Consider the following 16,688-nt stretch of genomic DNA (forward strand, 5'->3'; position numbering starts at 1 on the left):
CTGTTGACACCTGGGGATCAGAAACACTGCTTGGATAAACAGTCTTTGGTTTGTCCTGAACACTACCAGTTGAAATGAACTTCTAAGGCTGGGGTCACACGGGACGTATTTCCGGCGAAAATCTCGCGGTTTGGCTGTAGTGAAAAACCCCGAGATTTCCACCGGGAAAGCGCTGCTTCAAAACCTGCAGCACGTAGCCGCGGGTTTTGAAGCGGCTTGGCCGCACACTTTTTTCACTGCGTCCAGCGCTCCCATAGAAGAGAGCACACCAGCAGCGGAAAAAAAAAGAGAATGTACATTCTCCAGTCGGCAAATCCTCGTCGCGGCACCAGCTGATTAGCCGTCCTTTGTGGATGAGATTTCTTAGAAATTTCGTCAACATGGCTGGCTAATCCTGGGATTAGCGGCCGCAGACGGACTGGCCACGGCGAAATTCTGGAAGGAATTTCCGTGGCAAATCCCCCCTGTGTAAACCCAGCTTGACAGTTCATGCTCTCACTGGCCGTCTTCACGGCGGTTCTTGAGTAAAAGCTTCAGGGAACTCACGTGAACTTCTGTTATCAACCATCAGGATGATCTCAATTCTGTCCTGGATTGTTAACAGCATCTTCTGGTACCTGAAAAGACATATGATTAGTGTGTCCCATACCACATAATTTAAGATAACAACTTCATTACCTCAACATGACATTATCCATAACTCGAAAATGGTTGCAGGTATTGATACAATGACTGCACCTATCAATTTCTGATGAAATCCTGCCCTTAAATCATGTATTCTATGCCCCCTTCGATGAAGTCTCTTGGGCTGATTTTATGATAACTGGACCAAGATGGCCAATGGGCACCACCATAGTGCCAAAAAGTCCCCCCCCCCCCTTTCATCTAAGTGTTCCACAAAGTTTACAGCTTGCATCCTTTTTTGTTCAGATGATATTCCAGATGGTCTTGACATTTGAATCACCCTGTACATAGTCCAGAAAAGTGCCTTACCTCTAGTGGATTAATAGTCTGTCCATAGTGTCCCACCTAAATTCATGTTTTGCATAGGTGGCTTCCTCAGGGTAACACATGCAGAATTTGCCACCAATTTGTCACAGATTTTGCTGTACAATTGTGGCAAAATCCACGGTGACTTTCAATTGCGGAAAATATGTCCTGTGTGGACGCACACTAAAACTTGTTTTGTCATTGTTGACATTTGTTTTACGCACCCTAATGATAATAATAATTATAAGATGAATGTTGACTTTGATGAACTCCTTCTGGTTACAGGATGTGATGCCGGGGTGTATTTTGCTGGCAGCTAAATGCAGGCTGTGAGGTCATGGTGTTTTTACCTGAGCATTGTCATTATTTCCACTAGAATGGTTACCTGCCAGTAGCAATAGTCTCTTGTAGGAGAGAAGAGGAAGCAGCAGGCGTGCTTTGCACAACAGTGACTTTTGCAGAGCGACCCATGATGATGCTTCTTCCTGTCTCCGTGACTCTTGTGAATTTCCACCTGCCCCCTACACAAAATAGGAAAGTGTGGAGAAGACTTAGTTCTCAGTAGACTACCGTGGCACTGGATGGTCATGCACCTTGTCTCCTCTTTGTTTCAGTTCCTGTGAAGTGAAGGAACTCTGGCTGGACACTCTAGTGTGGTAAGTGTCACCTAAAATGTAATAACTGCTGTATGAACAATTCATGGGGTGCCATCCTTCAGTATAGAACAGATCCACAGCATCAAAGCTCTGTTAGAATCACAGTTTGCTACATAGACAAAGGATTGCTTTTATAATAGTGATAATGGCTATTGGTTGTCATTTATTCTGCACCTACATATTCTAGTGTGTTGCATGGAGAATGCCCGAATTTCAGATTTTCTCAGCAGGTGAAATCTGCTTTTTAGTTTATTATCACTTTCTAGACCCTTTGCTATGTTTCAGGGGTCTTTACTATATGCTGGAAGCAACAAAATCCTCAGATGGTTTCACCCGTATTGGTGGTATCACTACCATTTCCTACGTCTGAAGTGGGATTTTGGAACGTATGACTTTGCATCCCCATGTAGACCTGTAAGTTTGATATTTTTGGCAAGTGTTCTGCAGGACAATGAGGGTGTTTTTACACCTGAGCCATTCGGGGAGCAAGAGAGGGGAATCTCTATGGCTTAATGGCTTCATCTGAAGATGAAACCGAGCAGTGCTGAACGGACCCCATTGACTATAATGGGGTCTACTCGGTTTCCTCTCAGCTGCCCGGCTTTTAGACGGAAGAAAAAGCGCTGCATGCTGGATCTGCGGCGGAACCTCCGACTAAAGGTTGCAATGCAGATGTGAAACAACCCTTATTGTGTTTAGTAGGTCAAGTCATGCTAATATTTATACCTTATAGTTAAATATACTGTATCTACCGTATCTTCCTTGCTTTCTATTCCTCCTCAGAAGACTGTCCACTATAGTGTAGATTTCGATTATAACTATAGCAGTAACCTGTGGATTAACTGTGGTGACTTGTAGAGTGATAGTGCTGCTGTGTACAACACGTGCTAATTGATTCACATGCTATGCCCTCTATAGTGTCCATTACCTCAGTTAGACCTGTATATTACAGACATGGTACATTTATGAATTAGGCTGCAATCTGAAGGAGTCCGTCCTAGGCTAAATGATTCCAAAGTGAAATACAGTGTACTTTGCTTCTGTTTCTACAGTGTTAGTAGGTTCTGTATGATTTGTGTAATGCTGTACCAAGGATCTCACAGGGCACTGCTGTTATGGTGACATGACACCTCTACTTTGATCACAGATGTTACAGAATATCATGTACTTAATCTATCCCGCTCAAACTTTGTTTTTCTGATCTGTTGTTTTGATTGTGGGTATCACCATGGGAGTTGCCTTGTGGTGGAAGTCATTACCAACTCTTCTCACATGCAGCCATTCAAGCGACACGGAATTGAAAAACATGTTTTTCAGATTGCAGTGCTATTTGGTTAATAAACTTTATTGCACAGATTAAATTTACAGCCCAACCCAGAAACTACATGAAAAAGCTTAACCTGAAAATTGATTAAATGTCCCAACTAATGTTCTTCATACACCGCCTTGTCTCTGAGCTCCAAACACTCTTAGTAAATGTGTTTTCTCTTTTATTCCATTTAGAGATCAGCTTTGTAAATAGCTGGCTCAAATAATAAATTTAAGATTATGAATTTAGTAAAAGTTGCAGGAGTAAATATGCCAAAACCATTATGCATCAACCAATTTCCAATAGCTTATTTTAAGCAACATAAGTATATTCACAACTCTTTATCTCATGCCATCTGGTGGTGAAAAGTGGTACTGCACATATATGTATATTCACAATCCTTTATCTCATGCCATATATATATATATATATATATATATGTATATATATATATATATATATATATATACACACATATATATATATTTAAATATATATTTAATATACAGCATCCCAGCATGCACCATAATAAATGTTTAATAATATGTGAATATGTGCTCTTTTCATTTTGCAGAATATGTTGGCGCTATACAAATAAAGTTTATTATTATTATTATTATTTTACAATCCCTTACTCTTCTTGTGATTCTGTTATGTATAATGCAAATGCCTATAATAAAGTGGTTATTAGATGGGCCCAGTGTGATCATTCTGACAGCTAACCACATTATTTCTGCTTCCAGGCAGATAAGAGAAGTTGGTGGGATTGAGGGCACCACCGTCCCCTGTGCAGGTTTACTAATGAAGGTTCTCACAGGCTGCAATGCTGTAAGTAGACGAGTTATTTATTGTAACTTATTCCATATGCACAAACACCATCATTATGTAATTCTTATTTTATTTGCATTGTAGTCTAAAGCTGTTGCCAACAACATGGATACCCTAATTGAATGCCATACAGAGGTGAGTCATAGATGTATGTTTTGTGTATTGTGAATGAAGGAAGCAACCATGAATGCTTCCTCGTAAATAGCAAAAAAGGACAAAGCTTAAGCGTCATCTATTCCTCATTTATTCATATACTATGCTGTACATAACTGGGACTATTACCGAAAGCGTAAAGGAATCATAAAAGTATCTGCACCAAGACATCAATTACCCTGATGCTGCAGCTGAATTATAGCTTCTACCCAGACATTAATGTGAAAAACTGATCATAACTTAAGACAAACTATTACAACAGCAATTCGGTGTGCAAACAGGTGAAAGAAGCGAGTAGTAATCAACAGTAACACTGCTAGTCCAGAATTTAGGAGAATATAATAAATAGCACATATCATTGGATGTGACATTTATTATATTCTCCTAAGTTTTGGACTAGCAGTGTTGGGGGGCCTTCACACTGGCGATAAAATCGCAGGATTTTCATGCGATGCAAGAGGGAGTGAAAACGAAGAATTATGAAACTTGTACCTTTTAATGGTGCAATTTCAAAAAAATTGCAGTATGTCTTTTCTGCGTTTGACATTTTTTTAATGTCCCATGTTTCCCTATGGAGCCTCCTTTTTATCGCATCACAAAGCAGAAACTTGTGTTTTTGTGTAATGCGGTTTTAACATTAGAAAGTCCTGTTGACTTTCGCATTAACAAATCGTGGCAAAATTATGTGAAAAAACACGTGAAAAAATCGCAAGTAGCAATGATGTTTTTGTGAGAAAAAGCAGTGCTGATGCTCAAAAATCTCGGGAAAAAAGTTGTGATTTTCTTGCAGCGATGTCGCGATCGCCAGTGTGAAGGAGCCCTCACTCTTGATGACTACTCGCTTCTTTCACCTGTTTGCACACTGAATTGCTGTTGCAATTAGAGAAAAAGGAAGCGTGATCCACGTTAAGAAAGGAAGCAGAGTAGATTATGTTCCCGGCTTTATGTTAGCACCAGAAACATACCTTTGCCATTTATGACAGTATTACTTTAAAAAAGTAAGCAATATCCTAGTTTTTTAGTGCAGCTCATGCATTGTGTAATCTAACTTTCTATCCTACTCTGTGCATCAGTTCCCTACAGTGCTGACACTGAGCAGCTTGTTTTCGGGAAAAGGTTTTAGCCACTAAATGTAAACAAAATGTTTGCATTCATTGACAGCAAACAGATATCTTGAAAATGGTTAACATGTCTGGTTTGATAGGGATTTACAGCCTTCCCTTAGATAGTGTCTGTCATGTTCTGCACACTGCAGTATATAGTGTGACTATACACTGCAGAGTGTAAAAACTTTGTAGGATAATCTTTTAAAGAGATACATTTACTGCTGTGTATTCCCATGCTTTGCTATAAACGCCTAGTTTAATGGATTAGAATAGTATCTACTCATATCTTATAGTTTCTTCATTATGAGTTGCAGGCAGATGCCAAGAAATACCAGTTATTGGCGGATATGATCAATGAGGAGGGAATCTGCCATGCCCTTGGTGAGTAAAATCAGAGCTTGTACTATTAGCTCATGTAAATGCTCTTTGGATTATGTTATAGCTCAAAGATTTAGTGCATAAATACAATCAACTTCAATGAGTTGCTTGCGATATACAAACAATTGTGATATGTGCAGGAAAAGTGATGAAATAGTAGATAACCACTACTGCTCCAGTTCTCCTCGCTGGGCTGCAGTGGTGATGTACCTGTAAAGTAACATGCCTACTGCTGCCAATCACTGGCCTCAGGACTATAGAACACAAGACCACTGAGGCCAGTGATTAACTGCAGTAGTAGGCACGTTAATCTAGCAGAACAAGTTTAAGCAGAATATTCCTCCTCTGGTTTGCCCCAATATATAATTTCATTTGTGTCTCTTCTCTCTTGAACTGTCCAGAACACAACAAGAAGAGGAGAGCCGTCATTTCCTGGCCCTTTACCTTCAGACGAAGTTCTACACTCTCAGAATCTTCAAGTCCACCCGAGCTAAAGACAACTTTATTTGACCAACCATTGTCCATTATCTGTGAGGAGGACAACCTTCCTAAATCAATACTCGTAAGTAAGAATTTCTTTAAAGGGCTTATATGAAATGAGAACAAGTCATTTTGTTTCCAGAAACGGTGCTTCTTCATGGGCTATGTCGGGTAATGCAGTCCTTTACAGAACTGCTAAGCTGTTCAGAAAGAGCCTGTTTGGAACTTTGTGTGCCTGTGTATGGGATGCAATTACACTCCCCACTATTGGCCTCCAAAAGAATAGTAACCCCCTTGTGTATAAGCCCCCCTTGATAAAAAAGAATGTTTATACCATACATAGGAGTATCGGCAGCCGGCCTATCCTACCATAACTATACCAGTGATATATTACACCCGTTTTCTACCAGAACAAATGACTTTGCATAGTGATAAGAAGGATGGCTATAATACTGCAGGTCAAGCTCTACCATAAAGTATAATTGTATGAGTTTTACAGAGATCATCGTTAGAAATGGCTCTGGAGAGTCTGGTCCAGTTTATAATGTAGAACGGTGTTTCTTAACATTTCTAAGTACCCTGTTCTCACACAAATTAAATTAAAATACCCCAAAGGATATAATTGTACATTAGTAGCACAACATGAGCAAGCGGAGTGCCCATAGACTTATGGCATGTACCCCTGGGATACATATGTCATGGTTTAGAACCTCGGAAATAGAAGACAAATAGCTGATTCGAGTTATTACACCACAACGGTTTTGACATACAAAAAGAATGACTTTTTTACAATTGTTTTTAGGACATATTAGGTATCCTGAGAGTGCAGGGTCCACAAACAGAGGGCATTTTTCGCAAAGCTGCCAATGAGAGAGCTCGCAAGGAACTCAAAGACGACCTCAACTATGGAAGAGATTTGGACTTGAAAAACAAATCTGTGCACTTACTGGCTGTTGTATTTAAGGTAAATAAAAGTAGTTTATTTTTCACCATTATTTATTTCGGGAGACCAAAAATTATAATGCTGCCGTGGTAACAACTGATTGCACCCTCTCGTTAGGATGATTTCCCATTAGGAAGCAGAGTTTTAATCAGGCTTTCCTTTAACAAAGATTTAGTTTTCTTCCCTTCCTTTGTATCTAAATCAGGGGCGTAACTAAAGGCTCAGGGGCCCTGATGCAAAAGGTGAGCTGGGGCCCCCCCTCTATCTGTATCTGTACCCGTACCCATACCTAAACCATGCTGCACAGAGGCATAACTTGAAGCTTCTGGGCCCCAATGCAAAACCTGTAACAGGGCCCCCAACTATAATGCTTTATTCGTAGTACTGGGCTCCCTATATGGAGCTTTATGGGCCCTCTAAGGCTCCTGGGCCTGGGTGCGACCACATCCCCTGCATCCCCTATAGTTACGCCCCTGATCTAAATATCCTAAGATTTAGTGTCCTGTTGGTGCCCCATCCTGGCACACAGCACATTGGGCACTGCCTGATCGCCTAGCTATACAGAGTCTCTACAGAAATGAATCTCAGTTGTTGCTAATAACTAGAGATGAGCGAACACCAAAATGTTCGGGTGTTCGTTATTCGGAACGAACTTCCCGTGATGCTCGAGGGTTCGTTTCGAACAACGAACCCCATTGAAGTCAATGGGCGACCAGAACATTTTTGTATTTCGCCGATGCTCGCTAAGGTTTTCATGTGTGAAAATCTGGGCAATTCAGGAAAGTGATGGGAACGACACAGTGACGGATAGGGCAGGCGAGGGGCTACATGGTGGGCTGCATCTCAAGTTCACAGGTCCCACTATTAAGCCACAATAGCGGCAAGAGTGCCCCCCCCCCCCCACTGTCAGCATAAAGATCGTTCTCCTCTGCCACAGCTGTAACAGCTGTAGCAGAGAAGAACGATGTTTGCCCATTGAATTCAATGGAGCCAGAAAAACAACAGGTTCCACTGAATGCAATGGGCTGCCCGCGATCGCAGGATGAATGGTCGGAAAGGGGTTAAATATATAACCCCTTTCCTGCAATTCATCCAGAAATGTGTTACACTAAAAATATATACCGGCGTATAAGGCGACGGGGCGTATAAGACGACCCCCCAACTGTCACCTTATACGCCGGTAATACAGTGGAGCAAAGAATAAAAAGCATTACTCACTTTTTCAGATGATCTGCGGCGCTCCTGCAGGCTGTCGCTCCCTCCTAATCCACGGCAGAGTATTCCTTTCTGCACGAAAGGCTTGAAATCCCCGCCTCCAGAAACACAGCCAATCACAGCCAATGACAATGATGTCATTGAATGGCTGTGATTGGCTTGAAATCCCCGCCTCCAGAAACACAGCCAATCACAGCCATTCAATGACATCATTGTCATTGGCTGTGATTGGCTGAAGGCACATGTGTTTCTGGAGGCGTGGATTTAAAGCCTTTCGTGGAGAAAGGAATAGTCTGCTGGGAACCAGGAAGGAGCGACAGCCTGCAGGAGCGCCGCAGATCATCTGAAAAAGTGAGTAATGATTTTTATTCTTTGCTCCACTGTATTGCCGGCGTATAAGGTGACAGTTGGGGGGTCGTCTTATACGCCCGGTCGCCTTATACGCCGGTATATATTTTTAGTGTAACACATTTCTGGATGAATTGCAGGAAAGGGGTTATATATTTAACCCCTTTCCGACCATTCATCCTGCGATCGCCGGCAGCCCATTGCATTCAGTGGAACATGCTGTATTGCTGGCTCCATTGAATTCAATGGGCAAACATCGTTCTTCTCTGCTACAGCTGTTACAGCTGTGCCAGAGAAGAAGGATTTCTCTTCTATATGTTCTCAATGGGGTCAGCGCTGCTGCCGCCGGCCCCATTGAGCGCATATAGAGAAGATTTATGGCCCTAAGAAGGACCGTTGGGGTTCTTGACACCTAAAATACTCCTAACACTCTCCCTATAGCAGCTCCAACACGATAGCGCTTTCCCTAAACTCATGTCAGAATGCATCCATAGCGAGCCGCGGGAGGGGCAGATTTCAATACTCGGGTGACACCTTATCTCCCCAGCCACTCACAGCAGGGGGGTGGTATAGGGCTTAAACGTTGCAGGGGGAAGTTGTAATGCCTTCCCTGTCTTTATATTGGCCAAAAAAAAGCGCTAACGTCTCAGGGAAGAAAGTTAAATTAACCAGAACACCGCATGGTGTTCGTTACGAATAACGAACATCCCGAACACCCTAATATTCGCACGAATATCAAGCTCGGACGAACGCGTTCGCTCATCTCTACTAATAACTCAATTTGCCTTTCTGTTATGGTAAATAAGCTGAAATAATCTTTTCTCAATATCAGGATTTCTTAAGAGGCATTCCCTACCAGCTGCTGTCATCTGAACTTTATAACACATGGATGTCTGCATTGGAGAAGCCAAATTTGGAAGAAAAAATTGAGGAGATGAAATGGTAGGTGCAACTGTACCCTTTTTTGCACAATATTTACATAGCACGTAGTAGTATAGTCTAAAGCCAAGCCATAGTAGTGGCTTTAGACTCTAACTGTATAAAGGTGTACTAATTGCTTCCAAACCCCTGTAAAATATGTAATTAACTAATGGGCTGTTCACTAGAGATGAGCGAGCGTACTCGGAAAAGCACTACTCGCTCGAGTAATTTGCTTTATCCGAGTATCGCTGTGCTCGGGTCTGAAGATTCGGGTGCCGGCACGGAGCGGGGAGCTGCAGGGGAGAGCGGGGAGGAACGGAGGTAAGATCTTTCTCTCCCTCTCTCCCGCCCGCTCTCCCCTGCTCCCCGCTGCGACTCACCTGTCAGCCGCAGCGGCACCCGAATCTTCAGACCCGAGCACAGCGATACTCGGATAAAGCACATTACTCGAGTGAGTAGTGCTTTTCCGAGTACGCTCGCTCATCTCTACTGTTCACATTGGAGTCAAGTTATCAACATAGTCATGACAGATTTAATGGATCTAAAAAGAAAACCTTTTTTTCGGGGGGGGGGGGGGGGGGTGGAACCACCAAAAATATGAGAAAGTGGTCACACACCAATAGCCAGGAAGCCCAAATAACAAGAGAAGATAGTGTGCTTCTAGCCAAATAACAATTCTATCAGTCTTTGCATTGACCCTTTGCAATCCAATTTTGGATTCAGAGTTTCCTAGGGGGCTTTCTCTTTCTGTCATTATACAATGGCGCCATCTGCTGGCTAGAGCCAGTACTGCAATATGTGACAAGCTGGAGAGGCCCCGACAACAGAGCGGCCAGTAATATACAGTAAGGATACCCTGCTGGATGTCTTCTTACATCAGAGCTGTACAGGCTTCAATAAGAATGTCTGCAGACATCAGACAGTGGATTGGAAAGGGTTAAACACACAAACACATTAAAAAAGGTGAAAATATAAAACTAGAAGTGCTACAAAATAAGACCCCCTTCTACCTCAAACCTCCAATAAGACATAGTACACCAACTAATATAATAGATATCTGGGGTATGCAGAAAATCTACAAATATGCTGAATAAATACCACAAAATGAAAATTCATTTATAAAAATATAAGTAAGTAGAATACTGCATCAATCAATGGAAGGTACATCCAGGTAAGAAATACACAGACCCCACGCGCATCACCATAGTTGTGGCTTCTGTAGGAGTTTAAAGATGAATGAAGAGCAGGTTCTTAAATAGGTATCTCAATTTTCCTAATGATAACACCTGTGCCAACATCCCTTCTTATAAGTCATACCTTAAGATTTGATGGATGTTTTGAAACTGATTACCCAGAATTACTGTATAGTGGATCTGTCATGTTTTCATTTTTTAATGGCATGAAAATTGTTGCATACTACGCTTTTGCTGTCAAAACCTCAGAAAATTGAACAGCCCAGAGCCTAGCAGCAATTTAAACAGAGACTAATACAAATAAAGCATGCATTACATAGAGAAGTCAAGAAAAGCTGAAGGAAGCTGGAGATTCACTTTCTATATTGAAGACCAGGCCTTCTTTAAGGTCTTTTACAGTACACACTTGGCGGTGAGAGGTAGCAGAACAGTATATGCAGCAAAGGTATATTATAGTACATGTGAATCTGTACTGCAAAGAGGTGCTACTAGACAGCGAAACACCACATGCACTTCAGTTATATAGCAAAAGCTGATTGAAGGTTTCATCACACGACCGTGTTTGCGCAGATATGTACGCTAAACATAGAGAATAGAACCCATTGATTTCAATAGGTTCATTCTCATAAGCGTGTTTTAAAAAAGTAGAACCTACCCTATTTTCTTGCGTTTTGTGCAGCAAATGTCCCATAGAAGTCTATGGGAGGTGTGAAAATACACAAAGAAAGTGTGTGACACTGCACAAAACATAGGGAAAAGAACACATCTGGAGCTCATTAGGCTTTAAATAGCCTTGAAATCCGCTTGAAGGGTGTGTCACGAATGCGTGTGAACTGGCTTCGTATGCACAAAACGTACAGTACTATACATAGACGCACGCAGCATACAGGTGATGTACCTCTTCAAACCTCATTTATGCACAAATACGCTGCGGTGAGCGTTTATGTACATACGCTCGTGTGAAGCCACCTTAAATCTGGTTTTGACCCAATGTGAAGTGCAGATTGGCTGCACGTACGTGTGTTACAAGTAGTGAGACATACACTTTGATCTTGCACTTATGGGTCTGTCTCAGAAATCATCTTTTTACTGCTGCTTCAGCTAGCCCACATTAAAGAGAACCGACTGTCTAAGCTTGAATGGGAGTTTTCTGCCCAAGTTCCTCTTTCACAAGGAAGTCTTTAGTTTCATGCCTAAGTTGGAAATTTTTAGAATGGTTGAACAAAGATTGCACAAATGCTGACCTCTTTCTGTTTCTGTTTTTGCAGTATCGCAGAGAAACTACCTAAACCAAATCTTATTTTGCTACAACACTTGATCTGTGTTCTACACCACATTAGTAAAGCTTCAGATATAAACAAGATGGACTCCAGAAACTTAGCTGTCTGCATTGCTCCAAACATGCTCATCCCTCGGGTTGATAAGAATCTTCCTCTTGAAACACAAAAGGAGCTGAATGAGAAGGTAAACAAGAAGAAGTGATATATTTTTACAGTAAACATATGAAGTATAGCAATCTAGGAAAGATGGGCCAATGACCCAAAAAACATGTTCAGGCGCCATTGCATAATTTAGCATGAACCATATCCGTAATGCTAGAAAACAATAACTGGTAAACATGGCTGGTTATAGCCAATCCTCAGCAAGTCTAGGGCAGTATTATTTAGCTGGGCTAGCTATCTTCTGTAGCCCTCCTACTCTCCCCAACTCCAACGCAGTTTACTGGCTGCCCTCCCTTCCTCTCCTGAGGTCAGTCATGCTCAATCCATATAATACACCAAGTGAATCAAAAGTCAGGAACTGCCCAAATACTGTATACATAAGAATCTTAAAGGGGCTCCCTGGGACTTTTAATATTGATGACCTATCCTCAGGATAGGCAAATAGTTGATCATGGGGGTACGCCACCCTGAATCGCCACAGAGCAGCTGATGCCCAGTCCTGCTGTCAGTGCAACACTGCAGTGGCCCTGGTTGGTACTATAGGCACAGCTCCCATTGAATTCTCTCCCTGTATGCTTACTTCTATGTGTCATTATTTTAACAGGTCACATCTCTGGTCGAGTTCTTCATAGATCACTGCTTTGAATTGTTTGGTGAAAACATATCACAGTTGCTCAGCACTTTGGAAGATGATTCTTTGGAAAATCTTAATAGTCCAGGTGTGTAAAGACAGCAGAGTAAAATTGTACATGTAATGGGAATATTGTTTATTACCAAATACTGTGCTCTAATGATTAACACTTTATGGTTTTGGGTGATCATTTAAAAAAATATATTTTGCCCTATAGAGATTTTTTAAATGGCATCAGCAGTTGAAGTCGTTGGCCGGCATCAACAAAACATGGACGACAACAGTGGGAGAAGGGGGGTGCTTGGCCTAAAATAATAAAAGAACCCTTGTTTAGCTATGAATCCCTCCACTGCTCTAGTGACGCCATTCTAGAACTTAGAACTCTGTGACAGTCATTGTTTACTGTGCTGTAGCAATAACATCCTGTAAATGCTACTACAGCTAATGATTGGTTGAACAGTCTTTTTGCTGTACATCACTAAGGCCAGTGATTGGCTACAGTGGTCATGTGTTGTAGACTTGACATCATTGCTCCAACACAGTAAAGATCAGCATAGAGCACCAGAGCGGTGGGCGGTGCTGGAGTTGCAGAGGACTTAATTGATACGTAGTAGTTCTTTTATTACTTTCCCCCCTCTAGAGTTTATTTCTGATCCCATACAACCCCTTTAAACTCTCTAGTTCAGAGTTCTATCACTTTTGACCAAAGTGATGCAAATGAGTAGATCCCTAGTTTCTTTAAACCCTACAATTAGAAAGTACTAAGGCAGTATGCTTCTATTATTGCACCCTCCCAGGTAGCGTCTTTATGAGTATAATTAGTCAGCTCCAGCCATCTATAGCTGCGCTGCTACAGGATAATAAGTAAAAATGTGCATATGCAAGAAATAAGAACTTATTTCCTCTTTTGCAGAACCGTCTTTTCTACAGAATGACTCTGCCTATGACAGCACTGACCCAGACCGTGAAGGTCATGCTGATCCTTTCACCAGATACCACTATGGTCAGCAAAGATACATGAGAAGTGAAGATGAGGAGGCCGTAATACACAATGAAATGCCCCTCCCAGGCTTGCCTATAACTCACTTTCGAAATGAGGTCAGTAGCATGGACAGAAGATGCTCAGAGCCATTCATTTTCCCAACACTGAATGATATGCCAGTGACAGAAAAGAAGCTAACGAGAAGTCATGATGATGTTGCAATCAGAAGACAAAACCTACAATGTGCTTATGGTAAATGGCCCAGTATTTGCCCAGATAAATACTCCAATCAAGTGTTACATAGGAGGAATACCTCAAAGGGTCTAAAAATTAACACCAGCTATGACCCAACTATCATTGATGACGGTTTAGTCAATGCATCATCAAGCTGTTCTCTTGACAGCTCTTGCTCAGACTGCTCAGTTTTTACTAGCTCTCCACTTGTATCCCCCTTAAGTCCAAAGAAAATTTTTTTGCTGAGGCACAAATCCCTATCTATAAAGTGCAATGTCATGAGTGACATAGTCACAGCTGGGCGAGAAATGAAGAAACACTCAAGTTCTTTTTGCTATGTAAACCACAAAAAAATCGTAGCCAAAACACAAAGTTGGGGGCCTGGTGGAGATAAGGCTGGTGGATTACAACGCAATGGATTCATCCAGAGTTTTCAGCATAGGAGTCAAGCTGAGTGTAATGGTTCTGAGGATACAACTTTCCAACAACCACAAGTTATGAGTAAAAGGCCTCCATCTGCTCGGAAAATATCTGTAGATGAAGTGTTCAGAATGGTAGACCAAAGAAATCCTGGAAAGCCTCCCTCGTATGAAGAGGCTGTCTATAAAAACTGTACCGCTAACAGTCATATCATGACCGTGCGAACCATGAGAGACAGTGTATCAAGTAATGACTGCTTAACACCTTACATTACGAATGGACCTTCATCAAATTCCATGCTGATCGAGAACGCTTCTCATAAAGACAATAGACCAAGCTCTGATATGTTTGTTAAAACAGACCATGCTTGTGAACTAATTCAACCCAACTGCCAGCCAGAGAGGATAAAATCAGGCCTGGTCAGGACCATGTCAGAAGCCAGTCAGAACACGCACGAATGTTTAAGTCGAAGATGCAGTCAGCCCATCTTCGAGATTTATGATCAGATACAGTATGCTAAGGAATCCTATGTTTAAGCAACCATGGCATACTGTAAAATAGCACTTACTGAATGAAAGGCCATTTCATGTGACGTTGCTTTGTGTTTTTGTGTATGGCACGCTATACTGTATGTTTAAAAATGTAATTGACACCAGAGATTCACCGCTCAAAATATTACAGATTTTTTCAGTAGGCAACACTGGGAGAAGAAATCTTGCTACATGTTCATGTTAGAGGCAGTAGAGCTAAGAAGATGAGTCTAAATCACTTCATTCACTTTTGTGACTATGTTTTCAAACTGAATGTTAGGATATTTATATGTCTGTTATGTATCAATGTTTAGTCCAGTCATCACCCCACATTAGATTTTAATGTGAACTTTTAGGTAGACGTCAAACTATGGTTTGATGCACTGACACTACATTAAAGCACCTTTGTACTATTTTACAAATTTTATTTTATTGTAACTTTAATCACTTGTATTAAATGGTGACTTATATGGCGTACCTGATATGTTTGCTTGATATTGATCATATACAGAATTTGCAGTAAAGCATACAATGGATTCATTTGACATTTTATTATTCTTGTATAATCGACAAGATGTTCAAGAGGAAAGTAGTTACTCCTGTGATCTGGTGTAAACTTTCCCAGGTAAAGGAAGAGAGGAGGCAGGAAATTGATAACCCAACTTCTCTTTATTAACAACCAGCAAAGACAAATACGTTTCAAGGTAAGAAGCCTCTTCTTCAGTGACAAGCTAGAAGGGGACACTCAATACAGCCACAGAGGCATGTAGAGCAAGTAGAGTTTCTGTGAGCAGGTGAAGGTAGACGGGAACCCGCTTGCTCTACATGCATCTGTATGGTGTTTCCTTCCAGCTTGTCATTGAAGAAGAGACTTCTTGCCTCAAAATGCGTTAAACTTTGGTTATTAATAAATAGAAGTCTTCCTATTGTCTCTTTTCACTTTGGAAAGTTTGCGCAGTTACTGGCTTTTTTTTGTTTACCTCCCATTGGTTTAAATCATGCCTATGGCTTTTCGCTGGGGCATCTATGCCAGTTGGCAGCACCTCGCTTTAGGTCCTAAATACTTTCTTGGGTCCAAATAGATCTACATCCTCATAAGAGGCCTTTTGCTGATACACAGGGGCGCTCCATCTTTTTCCTGCACTCTGGTGTAAACTTTGGTATCATCTAATTTAAAAAAGACATATACAAACTGGAGCAAGTTCAGAGAAGAGTTACCAAGATGGTGAGCGGTCTGCAAATCATGTCCTATGAGGAACGGTTAAAGGATCTGGGAATGTTTAGCTTGCAAAAAAGAAGGCTGAGAGGAGACTTAATAGCCAGCCGTCTACAAATATCTGAAGGGCTGTCACAGTGTAGAGGGATCAGTCCTGTTATCCTTTGCACAAGGGAAGACTAGAAGCAATGGGATGAAACTGAAAGGAAGGAGACACCAATTAGATATTAGACAGTGAGGGTGATCAATGAGTAGAATAGGTTGTTATGGGAGGTGGTGAGTTCTCCTTCAATGGAAGTGCTCAAACAAAGGCTGAACAGATATCTGTCTGGGATGATTTAGTGAATCCTGCACTGAGCAGGGGGTTGGCCCCGATGACCCTGGAGGATCCTTCCAACTCTACAATTCTATAATTATGGTATAGTAAAATGCAAAATTCTAGTAATACAAAGTTTGTCTCAGTTATTTCCAGCACAGAACTGCAATATAATGTGGAATTCGAGAGGGCCAGAGATATGGATAACCAACTTGGAAACTTGACTGATCACCTCGCATCACTTCTGTGAGGTAGCGATCCTCCGGCGCGCCTTTCAGGCGTTTTAGAGGACCAGCTAGTGTTTCCCCTTGTTTTTAATGGGAAACCTTGCATCGCGCTTACGTGCACATCACACAGATGTGTTTCACTGTCCCATTGAAAACATTGTGATGTGTTC

General features: G+C 41.6%; 1 protein-coding gene across 1 annotated transcript; it reads left to right on the top strand.

Moving 5' to 3' along the window:
* Positions 1-1,384: 1,384 nt before the first annotated feature.
* TAGAP (T cell activation RhoGTPase activating protein) lies at positions 1,385-15,234 on the top strand. Its single transcript, XM_066605477.1, has 10 exons — positions 1,385-1,646; positions 3,699-3,783; positions 3,868-3,918; positions 5,357-5,423; positions 5,822-5,982; positions 6,703-6,864; positions 9,239-9,348; positions 11,789-11,984; positions 12,567-12,681; positions 13,507-15,234. Exons 2-10 carry the CDS (start codon positions 3,757-3,759, stop codon positions 14,763-14,765), a joined length of 2,148 nt encoding a protein of 715 aa, XP_066461574.1. The 5' UTR covers positions 1,385-1,646; positions 3,699-3,756; the 3' UTR covers positions 14,766-15,234.
* Positions 15,235-16,688: the final 1,454 nt, after the last annotated feature.

The sequence above is a fragment of the Eleutherodactylus coqui genome, chromosome 1 (genome assembly GCF_035609145.1).
Source record: "Eleutherodactylus coqui strain aEleCoq1 chromosome 1, aEleCoq1.hap1, whole genome shotgun sequence".
Lineage (NCBI taxonomy): Eukaryota > Metazoa > Chordata > Amphibia > Anura > Eleutherodactylidae > Eleutherodactylus > Eleutherodactylus coqui.

What these genes read in the sequence shown, in the direction of transcription:
- TAGAP (XM_066605477.1), top strand. Translation starts at nt 3,757, where the DNA reads ATGAAGGTTCTCACAGGCTGCAATGCT. An exon ending in TTCTCACAGGCTGCAATGCT is followed by an intron (nt 3,784 to 3,867) that starts GTAAGTAGACGA and finishes TTTGCATTGTAG; the next exon opens with TCTAAAGCTGTTGCCAACAA. An exon ending in GGAAAATCTTAATAGTCCAG is followed by an intron (nt 12,682 to 13,506) that starts GTGTGTAAAGAC and finishes CCTCTTTTGCAG; the next exon opens with AACCGTCTTTTCTACAGAAT.